Genomic DNA, 24,086 nt, shown 5'->3' with positions numbered 1-24,086 from the left:
GGTTCTGCTCATTTCATTTAGCATCACTTCAGAACTTTCTGAAATGATCCTGCTGATCGTTTCTTATGGAACAATAATATTCCGTAACGTGCATACACTATATCTATATATCTATCTAGATATGCCTGCTACTTTCTATAGGTAATAGTGCAAATACCCATCCATCTTCAGCTCATTTAATCTGCCTGACAGTCTTGGTAATTGGCTAGGTAAGGGAAATTGATTGTTTTTGAGTTAACTCTGTGAAAACTTTCCATATTTATTCCTTCATTCAAATATTTATTAAATGGCTACTTTGTACAGAGTGTGGAATCAGACTGTGGGTTATAAGACATATTATTTAAGTTATATAAGACATGGTCACATGGAGTTTACTGTCTAGCAAGGGGTTAATATACAGAGAGGACAATATACGGTATTACATTATAAGTGCTTTAAAGAGGTACAAAATAAAGTGAGGTTCAGAGGGTAAGATTATTACCAATAGAGAAAGTTTCCTGGTTGTGCAATAGATAAAGCACTGGAAGTCAGAAAGCATTTCAGATATTTACTAGCTATGTAACCCTGGGAAAGCCACTTCATGCCTGCCTCAGTTTCTTCAAGTGAAAAATAGGGACAATAAGAGCTCACCTTACATGGCAGTTGTGAGCATCGAATGAGATAATATTTGTAAAAAGTGCTTTGCACAGTGCTTGGCACATAGACCCAAGTGCCTTTTGGCTACCAGTGAGGAGAAAAGATGAGCGGCTCACTATTGCGATGATCTTCTCTGAAGGGTAGGAAAAGGTTGCCAATGACTTGCACAGATGGTTGGAGCCATTAAAAAATTGTTTCCTTGGCAGAAGTTGGGTATGGGCAAGAATCTAAATCTGTTGTTTCGTCTTTTTTCTTCTCTGGGATTTCCACCTTATTTCTTTTGGCAAAAACCCGGTTGATTTCCACAAATGTTTGGCCCTTGGTCTCTGGAATAACCACATAGATGTAGATGGCAGTGAGGAGGCAGACTGCAGCGAAGATGAGGAAGCTGTAAGCACCAATGCCCTCCTAAGCCAGGGAACAAGAAACAAAACACCAGGATATTTCCAGTCAACTCTTTCTAGGAGGTTAAAGCCTTTTTGCCTCATTAGACTAGTGGCTCTCAACCTGTAGGGCAATTGACTCCTCTGGGGAGTTTGAGAATTTATATATGTTGTTGCTGTATAATCATATCTGATTCTCCATGACCCCATTTGGGGTTTTCTTGGCAGAGATGCTGGATTGGTTTACCATTTCCTTTTATAGATGAGGAAACTGAGGCAAACAGAGTGAAGTGACTTGCCCAGGGTCATATAGCTAGTAAGTGTCTAAGGTCAGATTTTAACTCATAAAAATGAATCTGCTGATTCCAAACCCAGTAGTACCGTATCTACTGTGCTACTTGACTGGCCATGACAAATAGTTAAATGTTGATGATGATGATAATAACTCTCATTAATATTAATTTCTAAGGTTTGCAAAGTGCTTTACAAATATTATCTTGGTTATGCCAGGGAACCAAAAACCAAAAACAAAATCATCACGATATTTTTAGTCATCTCTATTATTAAATGTCTATACTTGATAGGTATACTCAGTCTCACAGAGATTAAGTGCCTTTAGTCAGGGTCATACAGCTAGTAAGTGTTTGAGGTTAGATTCAAATTCTGTGGTTCCCAACTCCAAGTCTAGTGCTTCAGAGGTAGCCAAGTAGCTCATTGAACTTGGTATTCAGGAAGATCCAAATTCAAATTTGTCCTCAGACAAATTATCTATGTGACTCTGGGTAAGTCATTTAACAGCTTCCTACCTCAGTTTCCTCAACTGTAAAGTGGGAATAATAATAATGTCATCTGCCTCCCAGAGTTGTGGTATGGATCAAATGAGATAATGTTTGGAAAGCACTTAGCACAGTGTCTAGAATACAGTAAGTGTTGAATAAATGCTTCCAGACTAACTGATTAAAGGCTGGGGAGAGACTTCACTCACCTGGATGAATGGAAACACCAGTCCTATAATGAAATTGGTGAGCCAATGGAAAGTCCCATCCACCATGAACGCAGCTGGCCGGGAGGATTGCAGGAAGATTTCAGTCCTTACTACTGAAGGAATAGGACCTTAGTGGGTAGAAAACAGAGAGAGAAAGAGAGAGAGAGAGGAAGCAGAAGGAATCACAGATGGATTCTTCTCCAGCATCCTATTGGGGTTCTTGCATCTTAGCTCAAAACTGACACTCCTGGGAGAGTTGAATGTATAGGAAGCCAAGTGGCACAATGGATAGTACTTCTGAGCTTGAGATTAGGAAGATCTGAGTTCAAATGCCACCTTGACACTGTGTGACCCAAGGCAAGTTATTTGTTTCAAAGTGCCTTTGGTAATTCAGGATCGCCAACTTAGACCTGTAATGCATCTCAGGGGTCCTTTGTTGACAATCAAGGAAACTGAGGCGCAGAGATTTTCATCGACTGGCCCACATCTTCAATGCAATAAATGCCAGTGACAGGTCTGAACTCACGTTTTCTGATTCCATAGCCATTTGCTCACTGTACCTGCCTTTGTTATTTATTTACTAACAATGTCTTATGACTTAGGTGAGATAGGTTGTAATCTGGTTTGGTGGAGGACGGTTCCCATGCTGGGAGTTTCCTATTCCAACAAACCCCCATGTTGATATATTTGAATGAAAATTAAAACCAACAAATCAAGGCTGACCACATGAAACCATTTTCAAGTGATCAAGAAATGAGTCCCAAACTATTAATAGAGATGAAATATCAGAGAATATTTCCTTTTTTTCCCACTGAGTTATAAATTGATAGGCCCACCAAAAACCTTATAGCCTGGGCCAGCTTGGAAAATAATGAGTTGCTTCCTCGTCCTTGTCAGGTAAGTTACAGAGAAATTCTGCTCAGGTACTGGTCAGATTAAGGGGTTTCTGAAGTCCCTTCCGATTCTGAGATTCTGTGAACACCTCCAGACCACGGATCGTAGGCCATAGATTTCATGATGAAAGGACCTTAGAGGTCGTCAAAGTCCCAGATGCTCACTGGACAAAAGAGCCAGCGGAGGGTGAGAAGCTAGTTGACATTGTCCTGGTCACACCTGGTACAGGTATCCCAGGGGATAATTGAGCCTTGGTCTTCCTGCTGCCATGCTGCCACTTAGCTGCCAACCATTGTTCCCTTCAGAAGAGCAAGGAAGCATCCGCAAAGGCTTTTAAAAGGCAATTCCAACCAGAACAAAGATTTCCATCTGGACATTTTAAGGGTGTTGTAGCCACCATTATAGTCTGTGTTTAAGAGCAAATGCTGTCACCTTGTGGTGAAATAATGATGCAACAGGAGAATGTCTATGGTAACCAGAACCATTACGGTCCCTTCCCACTCTTCCAGAAGGTCATAATGGCAGGATTATAGCTTTGGAGATGAGTGTATCCTCAAAGATCGCCTTCTAGAGTGACAGCTGACAAGTCATGGCCCCTGCCTGAAGCAGGTTAAATATAATTGGGAAATAAATAACAAGATTAAAAAAATACAACATAGATAATGTTAATTTTTATTTTGTAACTCAATATGAGATCCCACTCATTGTAGACCAAACTTCTCATTTTACAGAGAAGGAAACTGAGTTACAAAGAGGCAAAATGACTTGCCCAGAGTCACACAATCAGTATGTGATAGAGCTACCATTTTCAGGATCACAGACTTTGGGAGCTGAAAGGGTCCTTAGCAACAATCCTGTTTAATTTATTCCTTGAAATGAACAGCTACTCTAACATATTCAATAAATAGTCACCCAATGTCTTCCTGAAGGCCTCTGATGTTGGGAAATCCACTCTTCTCATGGCACTCATCCCATTTTTTGTTGTTAGGTCATTTTTTCAGTCATGTCTGATGCTTGGTGACCCTATTTGGGGTTTTCTTGGGAAACATAATAGAGTGTTAGTCATTTCTTTCTCTAGCTCATTTTTTTAAAAATGAGGAACCAAAGCAAACAAACTGAAGTGAATTGCCCAGATTTACACAACTACTAAGTATCTGCAGTCAGATTTGAACTCATGGAGATGAGTCTTTCTCAGTCCCAGTTCAGTGCTCTATCTATTGTACCAGATTTGTTTATCCTTAAAAAAAAAAATCTAATTCTTAGGAAGTTTAGAACCCAGATTGTCTGACTCCAATGACATTATCTATTCCATTGCTCTTATTTGACAGATGAGGAAACTGAGGTACATGGATGTCAAATAACTTGCAAATCATCATCTCTCGGTGCAATTGAGTCTTGACCTCAAACATCCAGGCTTCCTAGTCCGCTTCTCTTTCTTGTTTCATGAGGCTGAAAACCATTGTGAGATAGTCCTTGGTAATGGAGAGTTCAAGAGGATGAATGATTCTAGGTAATAAACCAAACCAACAGTAGGAGTGATGGTGTAGAGCAGGAGTTCTTAACCTGGGGCTGAACTGGTAGATAGATTTCAGGGAAATCCATGTCCTTGGGTGAAACAATTTACTTCTTGGTTTATTTTCAATCCTATTTTATTTTTATGCGTTTAAAAACAGCAGTCTGGGAAGGGATCCTTAGGCTTCATAAACCTGCCAAAGGGTCCATGACACAAATGCAATATGTTAAGAGTATCTGTTTTAGAGAGTTTTTACCCCAAACCTGGAATGGCTCTTCCCCTCCAACTCCTCATTAGTATCTTTAATTTTCTTCAAGGATCAATTCAAGTCCCATTTTCTATCAAAAATTTCTCTTGACTTTCTTTTCCCCCTTCCCTCCTTCTTCAAATTATTTTGTATTTCTCTATTTGTTTATGGCATATCCCTATGGCAGAATGTAAGCTCTTTGTGTACAGGGGGAGTTCTAAAGATTGGGAAATTTTCCCTTACATTGATCCTAATTTTATTTGCCTCTGATTTCCATCCATTGTTGCCTTCCCCAGGAGTCAAACAGAACTAGTTTGCCTGAAAATTAACTGAGTCTCCAATCCTTAATTTTGTTTTAATAATTTCCCAGCAGCCAACATTGTGCCTTGCATAAAGTAGGTGCTTAATAAATGCTAGTGGAATTGTAGAGTTGTTCTGTTGTTTCACTTGTGTCTGACTCTATGGAAATTTGTGTTTTTCTTGCCATTTCCTTCTCCAGCCCATTTTATGGACAAGGACCTGAGGCAAACATGAGTCAGACAGCTAGTAAGCTTCTGAGGTTAGATTTGAATTCAGATCCTTCTGAGTCCAGGCCCAGAGCTCTATTCTTTATGCCCCCTAGCTGCTCTAGTGAGGAGTACAAATGTGCAAACATTGGAGATCTTAGCAGACAGGAGCATTCTCCACAAAACAGAATTGCCAATGATAGCCACCAAGTCACTGGGCAGAACCGCCCAGCATCCAAACTTCGGTCCCTCCTTGTTGTCTGAGAAGGGGCTCCTGGAAGGTCTCCTTTTTGTTGTTAGAACCATGGAGAGCTCTTGGACAAAGAAACCAAATTCCAATATGGAAAGCTTCCTTCCCTCCATGGCCCAAAATGGATTCTGGGCTTGGAAATTCCTAATTGCATGTTGGCAAGTTACAGTTTTGGAGAGATTTCTGCAGTCAGGGAGGGGTAAAGGGACTTGCTTTGGGTCACCAGTCATTTGAACTCAGGCCTTCTTGATTCTAAGGTCAGCCCCTCTGTCTGTGATTTCCAGGTTTTGTTTCTGTGATTCCTAGAAATGGCACTGGTTGGGCTACCGGCCTCTCTGGAGTGAGAGCCCATCCAAATACTTACTGGGCCCCGTGGAGTGGCCTGCGATGTAGGAGAAGACACAGATGATGCTGAGCTAAGACAGCTGTGGGACCCTGTTCTGTGGAGAAGAGGAAATGATGGTTCTAGCGGCTGGGCTAGCAAAGAGGAAAAGCGACCAGGCTCCCTTAAAAGCGAATCTGCAAGCCCAGCATAGCTCATTCATATGCAAAGGACCTGAGAGGTTTTAGGGGACTGATGGGAAAATTTCCCATCAGCTTCATCTTCCTGGAAACAATGAATCTCTTAATGCAATCTGAGATTACTTTAGCTGCCACAGCACACTGCTGACTCATTGAGTTTGAATTCCCACTAGAATCCTCAGATCTTTTTCAGATAACCTGATGTCTGATATCTCTTTCTGTTCTCTTTCCTTCTCTCTCTTCTTTTTCTCTTTCCTTCTCCCTCTCTTTTCTCCATCTTTCTCTCCCTCTCTACCTCTTCTATTTCTTTCTCTCTCTCTCCTCTTTCTTTCCTTTTCCCTCTCTTTTTTTCCATCTTTCTCTCTTCTCTTCCTTTTTCATTCTCTCCTCTTTTCTCTTTCTTTCTCTTTTCTTCTCCCTCTTTTCTCTTCATCTTTCTCTTCTTCTTCCTCTTCTCTCTTTTTTCTTTTTCTCTGTTCTCTTTCTCTCTTTCTTCTCCCTTTTTTCTCTCCATCTTTCTTTTCCATCTCTCTTTCTCTCACTCTCCTCTCCTCTCTTTCTCTTTCCCTTCTTCCTTCCTTCTTTCTCTCCCTCCCCCTCTTTCTCCTCCTTGCTCCCTCCCTACTTTTGCTTCCTCTTCTCTCCCTCCCTCCCTTATTCTCTCCCTCTTTCTCTCTCTTACATACACATACACCCCTCTTTCTCCAATCTTGAACTTGCAAAGCTAAAAGACTAAGTCTTTATATTTATCACTATTAAATTTCACTTTATTAGATTCAATGCAATTTTCTAGACTAAGAACATTTTTGAGTCTGGTTTTGTCATCCTTCGGGTAACCTATCCCAGCTCTGTATCACCTGTAAATTTGATAAAGATGTCATCCCTGCTTTTATTGAAGTCATTGATAAAAATACTAAGCAACACAGGACTGAGTTCATCTCCTTAGAACCTATCCCTGGAGGCCTTCCAGACTGATTTGGAAGTATTAATGACTATTCATGTCTATCTTAGGCAAGCAATAGCAAAGAGGTCAGTGCTATTTCAGTCAGAGCTATTTTATATTTGATCCTGAAAATGATAGGGAGTTAGTGGAAAGCTTTACATGACATAGTTCAATAATGATTCAATCAGTTCTGAATAGCAATACAGTATTCTCATTAAGCTTACATCTTTACATCTCTTCCACAAAAAGGAGCACAAGATGATTTATTTAAATATGCTATCTTCTTAACTTGTGATTCTGGGAAAATTCTTTCAAGATTTTTAAATTCCCATTTTCCTCACCTGTGAAATGTAGATGATAATACTATTGAAAGTGATTTGTAAAACATTGATAAGCCATAGAAATGAGTGGTTATGATCACTTATTGTTATTTTTTATTTTGTTTTATTAATAAAATTTATTTTAAAACTTATTAATATTTTATTTTTATACTCTTTGTTATTTATTAATCTAGTATTATCTTATTATTTCATTATGATCATTGTTATTAATTTTTAAAAAAAACATGCTTATTATTATTATTCTTACAGAGTCATTACATTTTATTGTTGAGTGAACAGGAAACATAAGTATTTAAATATTGGGTATTTCCTAAGGTGAGAGTAGATTGGTAAGGTTTTTCCAGGTCCAGGAATTTTCCAGGTCCCATTGTTGTTTTTGAATCCCTAGTATCGAGCGTGTAAGAATCACTTAATAAATGCTTGTTGATTATGTTTTGCTCTACTGGACATGTATCATTTATATCAAATTTTATAACTTCTCAACAAGGGGGAAAGAGGAAATTTGAACATATTTGTCATGTTACTCTATGGCAATTTGGTCAGTGCAGCTGGAGAATACTACAGTGTGGTGAAAGGTCTCAATTCTCTTTGCTTTTCTGCCTCTTCTTATTCCTGAATGGTACCTCTTAAATGCAAGCAGTTCTAGAAAGCCTCACGATGCAGAGCCATCCTATTTCTCACCTGGAAGATGAGAGCCATCGTCAGCACTATGCAGGCTGAACCACATATTCCGCAGTCGACCAGCACTAGGATACGTCTCCCCAAGATCTCCACAATGAAAGCCTGGGAAGACAAGGTGGAGTTAATCAATTCCTTCTGAGGACTCTAGGATATTCTACTCTAATGAGAGTCAAAGGTTTGAAACTGGAGGTTCCTAGAATACTTTAGCAGAGACTCCAGTTCCTTCTTCGTTGCCCGGCTCTAGTCCTTCCTATTGTTGCCTAATTCAAGTTCCTAAAACACATTGCTTTTTATCATGTCACTCCCCTACTCAAGAATTTACAATAACTCCCTATTATCTCCTTATGATTCACAGATCTTCATCAACCAGACCATGTGGGCTTTGCCTATCTAATCCACTTTTCTATATTTCCCAGTATTCATCCTCTGTTCCTATTCTATCTGTTCATTGTCCGCCTCATAGGCCATATTGATGCCCTCTCTCCCCTCCCCACCACCTTTGTACCTCAGTTCATGTTGCCCAGCATGTTTTTTGTTCCTCTTTCCTCCCTGCTCTTCCACATCTTTCATGGAACCCAGATGGCTCTAGAGGAGAAACTGAGGCAGGTGACCTGGCATCTGACTTAAATCCAATTCATTGTATGTCATGGCATCACCTCCCTGAGATCATGGTCCTCTTCCAGAACAAGGACAAACAACAGCAACAATCTTTCACGTCCCAGTTCTAGCCCAAACTTCCCACTGGATGAAGGGGCATTTCAGGGAGATTCTTTTTTCCTCATATCAAAAGGATTGAAACATCTTTACAATTCCATTTTTGTTTTTGAATCCCTAGTGTCTGATGTAGGAATCACTTAATAAATGCTTGTTGATTATGCTTTGCACTACTAGACATGTATAATTTATATCAAATTTCTTAACTTCTCAAGGAGAGGAAAGGAAGAAATTTGGAACTCAAAATTTTAAAAAATGAAGTTAAAATTGTTTTTACATGTATTTTGAAAAAAATTAATTAATAAAATGTTTGTTGATTATGTTTTGCTTAAGTGCATAATGTATAATCTATATCAAATTTCTTGCCTTCTCATTGAGAGGGGAAGGAGGAAATTTGGAACTCAAAAGTTTAAAAGAACAAAATTAAAAATGGTTTTTAACATGTAATTGGAAAAAAATAAAATTATTAATAAATACTTGTTGACTGATTGACTGATAAAAGAAAAGATCACTTGCCTCCCCAGTCTACAGTTGTTGTCTAACTTTTGTCTGGTCTCCCTCTTCTCAGAGACCCCCCTAATTATAAGGGGTACATAAATATATAAATATCTGATAGGGACCTATAATTCCTGACTGCCAGGACCCTGTTACCTCTAATATAGATGTATCTGAGAAGGTAAAGAAGAGCTCATAAAGCACGTAGTTATTATTTCTGATGTGCTCTTAAGGTTTCAGGCAACTTAAAGCACATACTGGTGTACAAAACTTTCCCAGTGATATGCAAAATCTAGGGGAACAGAAACCTAGACACCCAAGAAGACCTTTTAAGAATAGGTGGCACAGTGGTTAGAGGACCAGCCCTGAAGTCAGAAGGACCTGAGTTCAAATCTAGCCTCAGACACTTAACACTTCTTGTGTGGCCCTGGGCAAGTCACTTAACCACAATTGCCTCAGCAAAAAATAAAATAAATAAATTTAATTTAATTAAAAAAAATAAAAAGAATAGCTCCTTCCCCCTCCCACCAAGCTGTACTGCTCTGTAATGTAGAAATTATAAGTGGCCTAAGTCAGTAAAGTGAACTACCCAAAATGACCAGGTGAAAGAGCTCCCAGGTCAGGGACTTTTGCTCAAAGAGCTTTTGTTCACAGTCTGCAGGCAATTTCAGCATAGAAAAGCATCTGGTTCCCTCCTTAGGAGTATTAGCAGTGACTGCTGCCTTTCTGATCCCACAATCCCACCATTCTGCTTTCTTGACTGTGGTACCAGCTTCCAGGTACAGAAAACCACTTACTGAGATCAAGGTCATCACGACGTTGAGAATGCCGACGCCCACGGTCACGTACTGCGATTGCGTGGGATTCACGCCCACTTTGGCATAAATCATATCTGCATAGTAGTTGATCTGGAACAAAAGCACATAGGTCTGACATTAGTGGAGACCTGAGGTTATGGGCAACAAGCTTTATTTCTTGATTTAGGGAAACAAAGGGGACCAAGAACTTAGGGAAGAATTAGCCCAGGGGCAGGAAGGAGAAAAACTCAATCTTCTGTACTTGATTTTGTCTTCTTGTTCTAGGTCACCCAAATAATGGTGACGGGAAAGGCTGGGAGGATTGTTGTAGGATTTGGGCCATCCCTTCTCCTCCTTCCACCTCCCACCACCCAAGACATTAAACCTGAGACAAAGTGGAATGGTGCTAGGATTTGTTCCAGCTCTACTGATCCACTCTTCCTCCCTTCCCAGAAGCCCACACACCGCATTGATGCCGGACAGCTGCTGGCCAGCCATTAGGACAATGATGGAAATGAGCTGCCACCTCAGGGGCTTGAAGGTAAAGAGGTTGATCACAGACAGGCGACCTTCTGCTTTCTCTGACTGGGCCTCCAGGCGCATCTCCTCCATCTCATTCTTCACATCCTCCCAGCCTCTCAGTTTCCTCAGAGCTGCAGTTGAGGACAGAACAGTCAGACTGGACCCAGGCTCAGAATGGAGATGAAGCAGATGTCCAGACTCTTCTCCCTCCTCTCTCGGGCAGCTTTCTCCAAGAACTTCAATTCAATAGGTATTTAAATGCCCAGATATGGTGGGCGCTGAGGACCCAAAGACAAAAAGGAACCCATATTCCATTGGGTTTGAAGGCAGAAAAAAGTTAACACGAATATTTCCCCATCCTTATCTACACCCTATAAGTTGGGAATGTCCTCCGCTCTGACCAAGCCTCCATTCCCATCCCTGCATCCAGCAGCAGCTTCTGGCTTTGGAGATAAGGACAGGGAAAAAGAAAGGTGGGAGGAAAGTTCAAAGCAGGCAGAACTCTACCAGACGTTGGATTAGGAAATGAGAATGCACACTGGGTACCTTTTCTGGCCTGGTCTTCATCGCCTTTCTGAATCAATGTGTACCTGGGACTCTCTGGGAAAAAGGGCATAAATAGAGGATTCCTGCCAGGAGCACAGGCCAGCCTAAGGGGAGTCAGGAAGAAGGAGCAGCATTAAGGGTGGGAAATTACTTCATGTATGTGTGTATATATGTTTGGGTATATCTATCTATCTATCCATTCATTCATCATCTATCCATCTACCCATCCATCTATTCATCCATCCATCCCTACCCACCCATCCATCCATCTATCCATCACCTATCTACCAATCTATCCATTTATCTATCCATTCATTCATCCATCCACCTATCTACCCACCCATTCATCTATCTATTTATCTATCTATCCATCCATTCATCCATTGTCTCTCCATCTATCTATCCATCCATCACCCATCTATCTATCCATCTATCTACTATCCATCCATCTATCCATCCCACCACCCATCTATCTATCTATCCATCTGTCTAACAGTCTATCTCTCCATCCATCCTTCCATCCATCATCTATCGGTCTATTCATCTATCAGTCTATCTATCCATCCATCCATCCATCTATCCATTTATCCATCTATCTAAAAAGAGAGGGGAGCCAGCCTGGCAGAGGAGTAGGGGCCAGAGGTGGGATGCTCTGTGTGAGCAATAGCCAGAAGGCCATCCTGGACTACAGAATGGGAGGAGAAGTCTGGACAAGTACTGATACCTGACCTCCTCCTTCTGGCTCTAAAATGATGCTCATCAGAGGCATTGGGGATCCAGTGAGTTCCTTCAACTAGTCCCCACTCCCCTCTCCCCTAACCCACTCTGAATTACCTTCAGTATTCCCTAAAATGTCTTGGAGGCTGAAGATCTGTGCTAGAAAGATTCCCGTGATGACAAAAACCTCTGTCATTGTTCCTAATGTCCCCCTCAGGTTTGAGGGTGCCAGTTCCCCCAGATACATGGGCAGGGCACTGTAGGCTATGCCTATATAAGGGAAAAACAAAGACAGGAAAGAGAGGGTTGGTGGAAGGGGCAGAGGTAAGACGGACACAGATAAAGAGAGGGACACACACATGCACACACAGACAGATAGAGACAGAGAGACAGAGACAGAGAGAGACAGACAGAAAGAGAGAGAGAAATTAGTTCTGGGAGGCATATGAAGGTCAAAACTCTCATGGGGAAATGGCTAAACTTGGTGAAGAAGCTACTTACAGGAAATATCACCTTCTTTTCTATTTTGAAAGAGACAGATCCTCCATGTCAGTGTAATAAAAATGACAATGTTACCGAAATTACTTATTCAGTTCCATACCACTCAAACTACCAAAGGATTGCCTTAGAAGGCTATAAAAAATAATGACAAAATTCATCTGGAGGAACAAAAGGTCAAGATTCTCAACGGAAATAATGGGGGGGGAGATAAGGAAAGGAGGAGGGAGTTAGCAGTATTAGATGTCAAACTATACTTCAAAATGATTAAAATTATTTGGTCTTAATTAAAAAATAGAGAAGTCAATTAATGAAACAGATTAAGTATATAATAAAACTAATAACTAATTTTATATATTGTTTTAAGGTTTGCAATATTATTTTCTCTGATTCTTGCAACACCTCTGGGAGATAGGAGCTCTTATTACAGATGAGGAAACTGAGGCACAGAATAATTAAATGACTTGCCCTAGGTCACATTCATAATGCATGATCTGAAATGGAATTTGAACTCAGGTCTTTCAAGTCCAGCATATAACTTTATAACTTATATAACTTTAATAAAAATAGTTATATAAATAGAGGAGCAAGAAAGGAAATACTTTTGGTAATGATGGATCCAGTTCATGATCAGACAAGGGATAAAAAGGATCAATGAGGATAAAATGTACAGTTTTGATTACATAAAATGGGAAATTTTATACAAACAACATCAATACAGCTAAAAAGGACAGAGTTAATCAAGGAAAAAAATTTGTAACAAATTTCTTTGATAAATATCTTTTATCCAGAGATAGAAAGAACTGATTTAGATTTCTATGAATGACTCCCAGCTACAATTAGATAAATGGGCAAAGAATATGAACAGACAGTTCTCAGAAGAAGAAACTCAATCAACAGCTATATTAGAGAAAAGGCTCCAAATCACCAGTACCTGGAGAAATGCATTCAAACAACTCTGTGGTTCCATTTCACATCATATCATATCATTGGAAAGCATTCTAAATCTTTGGCAAAGGTTACAAAAGAAAAATGACATTTGTTGGAGGGGAAAGAAGAAGATAGGCAAACTGGTATACCTTCTTAGAGCTATAAATTAATCCAGCCGTTATGGAAAGTAATTTGGAACTGTGCCCTCAAAGTTGGTAAACGCTACAAATCTTTTAGCCAGTGGTCTCGCTAGTGGGCCTAACCTTCAAAGAGTTCAAAGAAAGAGAAAAAAGACCTGTATGTACAAAAATATTGATTACAGCACTTTTTGTTCTGGCAAACAAAGGGAGCAGCTTATCAGTTGGACATTAGCCAAATATGTTATGGATATAAATGCTATGGAATACTACTGGGACATGAGAAGGCAGGATTTCAGAGAAACTTAGGAAAACTTGCATGAATTAATACAGAAGGAGGTAAGAACAGCCAGAAGGACAGTTTGTCCAAAACAAAAACATTATGGAAATAAACAATTTTGAAATATTTACTAATTCTGATCATCGTAATGACCAACCATAGTTCCAAAGAAATGATAATAAATAATGTTCCCCTCCTTCTCATAGAGAGACAGTCTTAGGGTAGAAGATGGGGCATACCTCTTTGGACACAACCAATGTACAAACACGTAAGCTTATTTTGCTTAATCATGCTTATTTGCTACTAAGATTATGTTTATTATTATTATTTTTTGCTTTTGAGACAGAAGATTAGAGCAGGGAGAGAGGGACCCTAGTGACAGAGTCACATTCTTCCCTCCCCCCAAAAAAGAGTGAGTTATTAGGTCATTGTTTAAAAGAGAACCAAAAGAAGTTCAGAAGGAAACAGGAAAGTGGGAAAACTTTAAAAGTAACATTTCTTATTTCTTATACATTATTATATTTTATAATTATATTATATATTATATTGTATTATAAAAGAATATAACATGATTATATTATTTACAAAAAAATTATAGTATATTTTACACAAAACAAACTATGGAATACAGAATTACATTTTCACATGTAATCCTCTTCTGTTCTAATCTGTTTTGTATGTGGAAAATTTTGGGGGGAGGTTTATTAAATTCAAAAGAAAAAATGAAAAATTTTAAACAGGTGGATCATGACAGGTTCTTCTGAGAGTTGATAAAACTCTTACATTAGATATTCCTTGGAAAGCTTCTAAAGTCATTTCTTAAGGTTGGCTTAAGGCAAAGGTAGAGTAGGTTGGCTATGTTTTCTGCCACCTTTTCCATCTTCAGGCTGAGATGCCTTTTTTGGTCTTAGGTATCCTTGTCACTAGAAATGCAAAGACCCTTGAGAAAAATAATTTTTATTGTTCAATTGTTTCAGCCATGTACCACTCTTCTTGGCCCCATTTGGGGTTTTCTTGGCCAAGATATTAGGATGGTTTGCCGTTTTCTTCTCCCGTTTATGAAGATGAAGAAATTGAGGGTTAGGCCACTTGCTAGGGTCACACAGGTACTGAGGGTCTGAGGTTAATTTGAACTCATGTCTTCCTAACTCTATGAGAGGCACTGTATCCCACTATGCTACCTAATTGCTGGACAAAGATAAAACTCAAGCTGTGACCAGTTATTGGTACTTTTGCATGAATGAGCTTTTCTTTTCCTGAGGGCAGTCCTTGACAGAAGAGATAAGGCCCCAAGAACAAGGAGTTGGGGGCATTTCTGTGGTACTCCCCTCTCATTCTCCCCCTTGGTTCCAGATTAGTTGGACTGTGGCCCACGTACCTGCACAGATTCCCACCATCACCCGGGAAAGGATGATCATCTCAAATGACTTAGCAGCTTTGCTGGATCCCATCAAGATGGCAGGGACAATGGCAAAGATGTCATTGATTAGCAGGGTCCTCTTTCTGCAAAGAGAGACAATCAATTAATTGTTTGGGAAAGAAGGGAAGGCTGGCTGGGGTAACCCTACCTAAGGTGGGAGGAGGTGCTGTCTCTGGAATTCTAAGCATATCGGAAATGGAATCTAGGCCATTTTGGGAATGTTGGTAAGGACAGAATAATGGAATGGGAAAGAAGGAAAGGGGTAACTGGTCTTTGTTGACTTTCCATCTCTAGTTGGTAGACTCACAATCTATCTGCAATCCATTTCTTTTTCATGTCAAATTTTTGGAACCTTTATCATTCTTCAAGAAAAATGAGAGGATTAGACTAGTTTCCTAGATAGAATGTAAGTTCCCCGAAGATGATTTATGTCTTTTTTTTATCTCTAGCACTGAGCACAGTTGCCTGGAACATGGGTAGGTGTTTAATAACTGTCTGCTGGATTGAGTGACCTGCGTATACATATGCTAACCCCTCCTTGGTAGAATGAAAGCTCCTGGAGATTCAGTCTTTGCCCTAGCTCATGAGAATCGTTTGGCAACTGTTGAATTTAGTCTGGGTCAATAGTATGTCTTTAGCATCATCTTGGGAAATGGGATGGGGGCTAACTCTGGGGTAATGGCTTATTTTTCTACAGAATTCTTCTTGGAGCAGATTGGAAAAATCCCACGAAAATATTGCTTAAATACTTCCCTTCCTCAACTCCTGAGTGGGAACACAAATGATCTTTGCATAGATCACTTTTCCTAGACTCTTTTGCCACAAGCAGGGTTTGCCTAGGACAAAAGCTTGATTCTTGTTCTCAACAACTGAGATATGTTAAATAGATAAGAAATGAATTTACCCTTTGGGATGTGGGAATATGTTTTCTTAGATATAGTCTAATTCCCTCATTTTACAGATGAGGAAATGGAGGCTTGAAGGAATTAGATGACTTGCCAAAGGTCATACTGATGGAGAATCAATAGAGCCTAGACCTTCTAGTAGAGGATACACAGTGAATCTGGAGGTCCCAAAGAAGTGGGTAGCTTCATGCATATTCATCATCACCTATAAAATGGGGATACTATTTAGACTATCTCATGTATTTGTTGAAGGTCTTATAGAAATTAGAGCTCCTGCTATTCCTCTTCATAAACATGAATTATTATAATATAATTATTATTAATCTTTCTGTGACCATTTCATTCCAACCTATCAGCTTAGGTTCTCGGTGAGATAAAGGAAATTTCTCTGGGCCATCTTGGATAAAGGCTAGGTACGTGCCAGATGCTGTGGCTGAGGATATTAAGGGAAGATAGTCCTCTGCCCTCCAGGGGACCAAAGTCAAATGGGACAGACAGCATATAAACAACTACCAAACTATAGACAGAATGAATTGGAAATAATCAACCCAGAGAGGGCACTCGAATTAAGGGGGATTAGGAAAACCTCTCGTAGAAGGTGGAGATAGAGCTGAGGGCTGAAGGAAGTCAGGAGATGAAGATGAGGAGAGAGAGCATTCTAGGGGGCAGAGACAGCCAGGGGAAATGCCCAGAGGCATTTTATTTGAGAAAAGCAAAGAAATAAGTATTACTGGCTTATTGTCTGTAGACCTCAGTTTCCTCATCTACAACGTGATTGGACCAACTAATTGGCCATTGAAGTCCTCAGCTCTAGAACCATGAGCCTATGGATGTTAAGAAATTTAGGGCCAGCCTTAATTATTAGATAAAACTCATTTGTGATTATCAGGACTAGTAATAAAAAAAAATTGGCTTTCTGAGTAAGTCTTGCTTTAATGAATGGATAAGATGCATCCATCCATCCATCCATGCATCTGTTATTAGCAAAACTACTCACAAAGAATCTTGAATATACTTTAGTACCAAAAATGGTATTCTGAGTAGAACCTGCTTTAAAGTATTAAAAATCGTTTTCTGAGTAGAGCCTGCTTTAATGAAGGGATAAGATTCATTTGTTATTACTAAAAATACTCAAAGAATCTTGAATATATTTTAGTACTAAAAATGGTTTTCTGAGTAGAGCCTGTTTTAGTGAATGGATAGGATCCATTTATTATTAATAAGACTACTCAGGAAGAGTCTTAAATATACTTAAGTACTAAGTAATGAAATAGAATAGAGCGGCTTTAGTGAATTGATAAAATCCATTTGTCACTAGCAAGTCTACTCACAAAGAATTTTGAATATACTTAAGTACTAGAAAAAATGGCTTTCATTTATTTTAATAAATGGTTATAACCCATTTGTAATTAGCAGCGTTATTTTCAGATAAACAACCAACAGGGACTTATGTTCTTGGAAAGTCGATTTTTAAACAAATCTTACAATTTGAATTATAGGATTTTTTTCTCCCCACATCAAATGCTTTCTTCAGGACACAAAGATCAGTGAGATCCAGCCCCAAAGATTTATGAATTCCAAGACAGAGTCAGTAATAGAGGATCCCTTTATCTCCCTGATCACTTTCTGTGAGCATGGCCTGGGTTTGTTTCCTGAAGGACCCTGACCTATACCCCTTTCCTTATCAGGAAAATGGAACATCTGGCAAGGAATGGGTTTGTGTGAGGATAGCAAAGTACAAAGTGTTATTATTGTTTATTATGTAGTAAAATAGGAAGTTATGACCCCTGGGGAGAGTCAGAGCCAAAATCTGGGGAGGGCACCAGTGTCAGAAAACAGGACCCCATAGGGAGTGGCCACAGCTGCGACAGCTGTAATCAGCAGGTTGCCTGGCTACATAATTAAAGCCTATTAATAAATATTTATTGAGCACCTGCTCTTGGGCAAGGTGCCTTCAAGAACATTGAGTTTGAAGGTGATACTTATAGAATGCATGGAAAATGCCTTTGTCTGAAGCATCCTATTAGAAAGGAGGCATTAAAAGGGAGACGACTGTGTTGCATTTTACACGCAATAGAGATAGCATCTATTCAGAGCAGTGGAAAGATACATTTAGGGAGAAACATATGTTTGGAAACAAGAAAAATATTGGCTGGAGAAAGTGGGTTTACTTCCCGCTTTGGAGAGAAAGCGGAGTCCTGCCACTGGGAACTTCCTGGGTACAGTGGAGACAAAGTCAGAAAGCCTGGGTTCAGAAAATCCAGTTGTCCTGCTTAGGACCTTGGACAAAACATTGCTGCTTTCTGGGACACAGTATGGATTAGACAGATGGCCTTGGAGGTCTCTTCTAGCCCTAAATCTAGAACTCACAATCTTACTATAGAAAGGGTTTGAGAACTCCAAATCCCAGGATGCCATTCCATTCTCAAGTACCTGTGACATTAAGAATGCAATGTCAGAGCTGGGAGGGCCCTTAGAACCCAGGATGTCAGAGCCGGGAGGGCCCTTAGAACCCAGGAGGTCAGAGCTGGGAGGGCCCTTAGAAACCGTGATGTCAGGGCTGGGGAGGCCCTTAGAACCCAGAATGTCAGAGGCAAGGGGCTACAATGATAGAGGAGGGGGCTGCAATATGAAACCCCTCAGATGGGAGTAGAAACCTTATCTCCTGATTCTCAGGAGCAAGGCTATGCCTATCAGCCCTTTTATGTATACTGAGACCAAAAGAAAACATGATCTAGTTAGACAAATGGGAACAAAGTAGCCCAGCTCCAATTTACCTGCCATACCTGTCCACCAGGGGGCCCACGATGAGCGCTCCCAGGAGGCCTCCCAGAGGAAACATGGACACTGTGATGGACCAGAGAAGCAACAGGAAATTCTCATCCATGAATTGGCCATAGCGTTCAAAGTAGGTTTCGTTGTAAAATGATTTCAAGACCTGAAAAACACCCCCAGTTTTGTTATTCCAAAGGGTATCACATGGCTCAGGAAAATGATGGTTCAAATGAGCTACCCCCAAGGCGAGGTCATGGATTGTGAAGGGCTTTGGGAAGAGGGTTTTGTCTTGCCTTACCTCGCCTAAAAACACCTAATGAAAAGGAAAAGAGGAAGAGGGAGAAAGGCTTTCTTTTGACCAAGATTTCACCAGTTAGAAATGGGGCCTGGATCCTTCCATGCCTGGGCAGAACCGTATACCCCACCCTTCCAGACTTTCTAAGGTTGGAGGATTTCCCCTGGCCTTTCCCCTTTCCTCCTTTTTCCCCCCCCCTTTTTCCCCCTTTTCCTCCCCCCCCTTTTTTTTCCCTTTTTTTTGCCCTCCTCGCTTTTTTTTTTTTTTTTTTAAATGGGAAGTGGAAAAGGGGCCCTTTTTTTTTTCGGGGCCCCTTTTGTTTTGTTTTTTGAGGCCCTGAAGGGCGGGTTTTTGATTTGGAAAATAGGAAGGAATTTTTTTCCCCCGAGGTTTGAAAGGAAAAGGGGATTTTTAAAAGGCCCCCTTTTTTGGGATTGGGGTAATTTTTATAGGGATTTACCCTGGAAGCCTACTTAGTCTTTCCAGAAAAAAAGGAAAGTGATTCGTTTCTATGGCTTGATAGCGGTTTGGGAGGTGACCTTTTAAATCTATTTTCAAAAGTTCTTTATTTTTTTGGGGAGTTGAGTGAAATTCCCAAGGGTTTGAATAGGGTCTAATTTTTATTTTTCTTCCCCAAGCCCCCATTTAGCCACGATGGAAAAGAAATTTTTGGGGGGAATTCCTGGGGAAAATTTTTGGCAGGCCAATTCACAATTTGGTCCAAAGGTTGGGGGCCTAAACAAACCAAATTTTTATTTTGCAAAACCTTTCCTATGGTTTGGCCCTAAAGTAAAAGGCGGGGAGAAAGGGGCTAACCGGGGTTATCAATAAAGGGGAAAGAATGAAAAATATAGGGGAAAACTTGGGTCCCCTTTTTGCTTTCTTTGTAAATGAGCTATTACTTAAAATTTTTTTTCAGGAAAACTTTTAAAAAATAAAAAAATAATTTTATATATAATTATATATATATATATATATATATATATATATATATACATATATATATATATACCACCGCCCTAGTTCAAATACTAATTATGCTCCATCTGGTCCATTGTCCACAAAACTGCCAAAACAAGAGTGAGTGGTTGGCAGGGAGCACTGGATTAAGAATGAGAAGGACCTCAATTTAAATCCTTCTTTAAGCACTTAAAACTAGTTGTGTGACCCTATGTAAACCACCTGACCTCACTATCTCAATTTCCTCATCTGTAAAATAGGAATAATAATAGCACTTATCTCACAGGGCTTAAAAGTGATAAGATACATAAAGGATTTTAAAAATCCATATGCTATATAAATATTAGCTATTTTTCTAAAATACTGCTAAAGTCAACCCTGTGTTTTAGGAAAATAGCTGCTATTTACATGGTATATGGTTTTGTAAAATACTTTACAGGGCACTCTGAAACCTGTTATAGGGAGTTGTTTCCAACGTAAGCTTTTAGACCTCATAATTCAGCAAACACTACAAATTGGGGTTTTATCTTATTGTTTTGTTGATTGTCTAGATTAAAGAAGGTTATGGAGAAAATGTTTATATGGAGATTAAAGTTAAAAGTATGTTGTAGTGAGTGTTAAAACATTCATTAATGAACTTCTGAGTGCCTTTCCTGCTCAATAAACATTTTTTAAAAAAAATTTAATAGCCTTTTATTTACAGGATATATACATGGGTAACTTTACAGCATTAACAATTGCCAAACCTCTTGTTCCAATTTTTCACCTCTTCCCCCCCCCCCTCCCCTAAATGGCAGGATGACCAGTAGATGTTAAATATATTAAAATATAACTTAGATACACAATAAGTATACATGACCAAACTGTTATTTTGCTGTACAAAAAGAATCAGACTCTGAATTATTGTACAATTAGCTTGTGAAGGAAATCAAAGATGCAGGTGTGCATAAATATAGAGATTGGGAATTCAATGTAATGGTTTTTAGTCATCTCCCAGAGTTCTTTTTTCTAGGGTATAGCTAGTTCAGTTCATTACTGCTCCATTAGAAATGATTTGTTGATCTCGTTGCTGAGGATGGCCTGATCCATCAGAACTGGTCATCATCTAGTATTGTTGTTGAAGTATATAATGATCTCCTGGTCCTGCTCATTTCACTCAGCATCAGTTCGTGTAAGTCTCTCCAGGCCTTTCTGAAATCATCCTGTTGGTCATTTCTTATAGAACAGTAATATTCCATAATTTTCATATACCACAATTTATTCAGCCATTCTCCAACTGATGGACATCCATTCAGTTTCCAGTTTCTAGCCACTACAAAAAGGGCTGCCACAAACATTCGTGCACATACAGGTCCCTTTCCCTTCTTGATAATCTCTTTGGGATATAATCCCAGTAGTAACACTGCTGGATCAAAGGGTATGCACAGTTTGATAACTTTTTGCCTGCTCAATAAACTTTAATGGCTCCCTATGGCCTCTAAGATTAACTCTAAAGTCCATTTCCATTGGAAATTCTTCACACCCCAGCCCCTTCCTACCTCTGCAGTTTTTTTAATAGGTTGCTCCTGTCTGCACACTCCAAAGTCCACTCATACAAGATTTCTTGCAATTTATCCTTCGGACACATACCTCCATTTCCCCTTTCTATCCCACTGCACTGGCTTCCATGTCTGGAATTTTTTACTCCCTTACCTCTGCCCCTGAGGATTCTTGGTTTCCTTCAAAACTCAGCTCAGCATCATTTTCTCCACGACGCTTTTACTGATAGAGTAGCTTGAAATGCCCTCCCTCCCAATATTACCTTGAGTTCATTTTTTATCTATTCTTTATATTTTATTGTTCACTCATTTCAGTCATGTATATTCTTTATGACCTCATTTGAAGTTTTCTCAGCAAAAATACTGGAGTGGTTTGTAATTTCGTTCTCCAGCTCATTTTTACAGATAAGGAAACTGAGGCAAACCGGGTTAAATGGCTTGCCTAGGATCATCCAGCCAGTAAGTGTCCAAGGCCAGATTTGAACTCAGGAAGATGAATTTTCCCGATTCAAGGTCTGGAACTCTATCCCCTATATTCTTTTCATACCCTGTACATAATTGGGGGATTGTGTGCTTGGCTGCTGATGTAATCCCCATCCGGCTGGGGATCCTGCTTCTAAAAAGATATATAACAATGTAAAAATATCGAATATAAGCTCCCTGACGATAGGCACTATTTCTTGGTGTGGACCATTCACTAGTATTCGGTAACTGGTTCTAGACCCATAACAGCATTGTGAATTTGAGCCTTTTGATTGGCTATGGAGTTGAAATTGATGTGTATCCAAAAGTGACTAACCAGCCATTGTGAGTTACTTTCTTTTTTGGAGCTTTCTTCCTTGATTTTGTCTGAGAAAAATTGCCATAAACCTCTGGAATAGATCTATTAATTATGTTATCCTGGGGAAGGTCCCTTAATCTCTGTTTGCCTCAGTTTCCTCAGCTCTAAATCTAGGATAATACCTACCTTCCAGGTTTGTTGTAAGGCTCAGACAACATAATATTTGTAAAGCACTCTACAAATTGGAAAGTGCTATAAAAACACTGATTATTATTCTTAGAGATTATTAGAATGTTTGAATTTTGTCTATCTCCCCAGTGCCTACCACATAGCCTCATTGAGTGTTATAAAGACAAAAAAACCCAAACAAAGATCTGCCTTCAAACTGCTTCTTGGGGGTTGCATTGAGGTAGGTCTTGGTCAGTTATAGTGTGAATGAAATGCCCTGAGGTCCTTTCACATTCTGACAATGTGTGATTTTGTCTGCTGGGGGGACTCCATTCACTTCACCAAGAAAGCTTCCAGCCCTCCTTGCCACATTAACCTTGCATCATTGAAAGACTTCCCATTTATCATTGTTGGGTTGCTTGAAGGCAAGGACTGTGACTTCTGGGGTTCCCTGTATTTGGTTCCCACTTCTCCAGGTGGCTACAGTAGGATTCTGCCTTGTGCTCAGGGCACGAGGGTCCCTTAGGTTGAGACTCAGGTTCCTACTTTCCCTGAGTCTTTTCTTCTCCTTCCATTTTCTCATTGATCTCAGGCCATCCCCAACCTGGGCCCCAGCCTACCCTGTGAGGTATGTTGACCACTGCAATGTTGTAGCCATACTGGAAAGCTGATCCGAAGGCAGCTGTCAGGGTTGTCAGGGCCAGCACAAGAGTGAGCCTCTGTAGAAGAAAAGAACCGTTTCATCTGGGACTGGGGCACACGGGACACTTTTCTATCCTTTCAGGCTGATTATGGGAGCAGGGGAAGGGGAAGGGGAAAGGGGACAAGAAGGAATGATGGAAATCAGAAAAGTTTTTTTCTTCCTTGTGCCTACAAAGCAACATTTATAGGGCATTAGACTTAGAGATCCTCCCATTGAGGGGTTCTGAGACTTTCTTGTGTGTGTCGTAAAGCCATCTGGCAGTCTGGTGAAACCTATGGAGTTCTATTCTTTAAAAGAATAAAATAAAATAACATGTTTAATAGCAAGCCAATTACACTGAAATCCAGCTATCAAAAGATAAATAAAACAAGATCCCAGAGCCCAGGCTCAGAACCCCAGCTTAATCCAATGTTTCATTTTCCATATAAGTACACTGAGGCACTTGACCAATAACAGCATTGGAATGCTCATCGACATCCTTCAAATCCAGCACCTTCCCCTGAGACCTTATAATTTTCCATGTCTTTTCATAGCTGTTGGAAGGACACTACTCAGATTTTCCATCTTGATCCCAATCCAGTTCCTCTTTTTTTAGGCTAATTCTAGGGACACAGCTTGTCTCCTCTCCATGGACATATTAGTGACCATAAAAAAAATCAAAACAAACTTTCTTGGATTATGGGAGTCAAGCAGCAGTCCTCCCCTTAGTCTGTGGTTGTGCACAGTGCGCGGTGCAAATATTCTCTCTCTCTTTTTTTTTGGTTTGTTTGTTTGTTTTGCAAACACAGGTGCATATAAATGATTGCTTTTGTGATGAAGTTGGGATGCGTTGGGATGCTTTGGGATGGAAGCGCCATTTCTCTTTCATTATCATCATTATCATCACAGCAATTATCACACAGTGTGAAAGAGGAAATGAAGTTATGGTTTTAGAGACAGACAGACCTAGATTTCAGTGCTGTCCCTGATGTTTATAAGCTGTCTGACTATGGGGAAATCTGTTA

General features: G+C 39.8%; 1 protein-coding gene across 1 annotated transcript; it reads right to left on the bottom strand.

Moving 5' to 3' along the window:
• Positions 1–594: 594 nt before the first annotated feature.
• On the bottom strand, positions 595–12,051 carry LOC100925963 (solute carrier family 2, facilitated glucose transporter member 7-like). The gene is given in 9 exon segments (XM_031957296.1): positions 595–1,044; positions 2,005–2,132; positions 5,779–5,854; positions 7,902–8,003; positions 9,908–10,018; positions 10,373–10,560; positions 10,976–11,053; positions 11,056–11,079; positions 11,810–12,051. Coding segments are annotated over 9 exon segments (1,062 nt in total). The 5' UTR covers positions 11,940–12,051; the 3' UTR covers positions 595–819.
• Between the last annotated feature and the right edge of the window lie 12,035 nt (positions 12,052–24,086).

Source organism: Sarcophilus harrisii, chromosome 3 (genome assembly GCF_902635505.1).
Source record: "Sarcophilus harrisii chromosome 3, mSarHar1.11, whole genome shotgun sequence".
Taxonomy (NCBI): Eukaryota; Metazoa; Chordata; class Mammalia; order Dasyuromorphia; family Dasyuridae; genus Sarcophilus; species Sarcophilus harrisii.
This window is presented reverse-complemented; position numbering and strand designations above follow the sequence as displayed.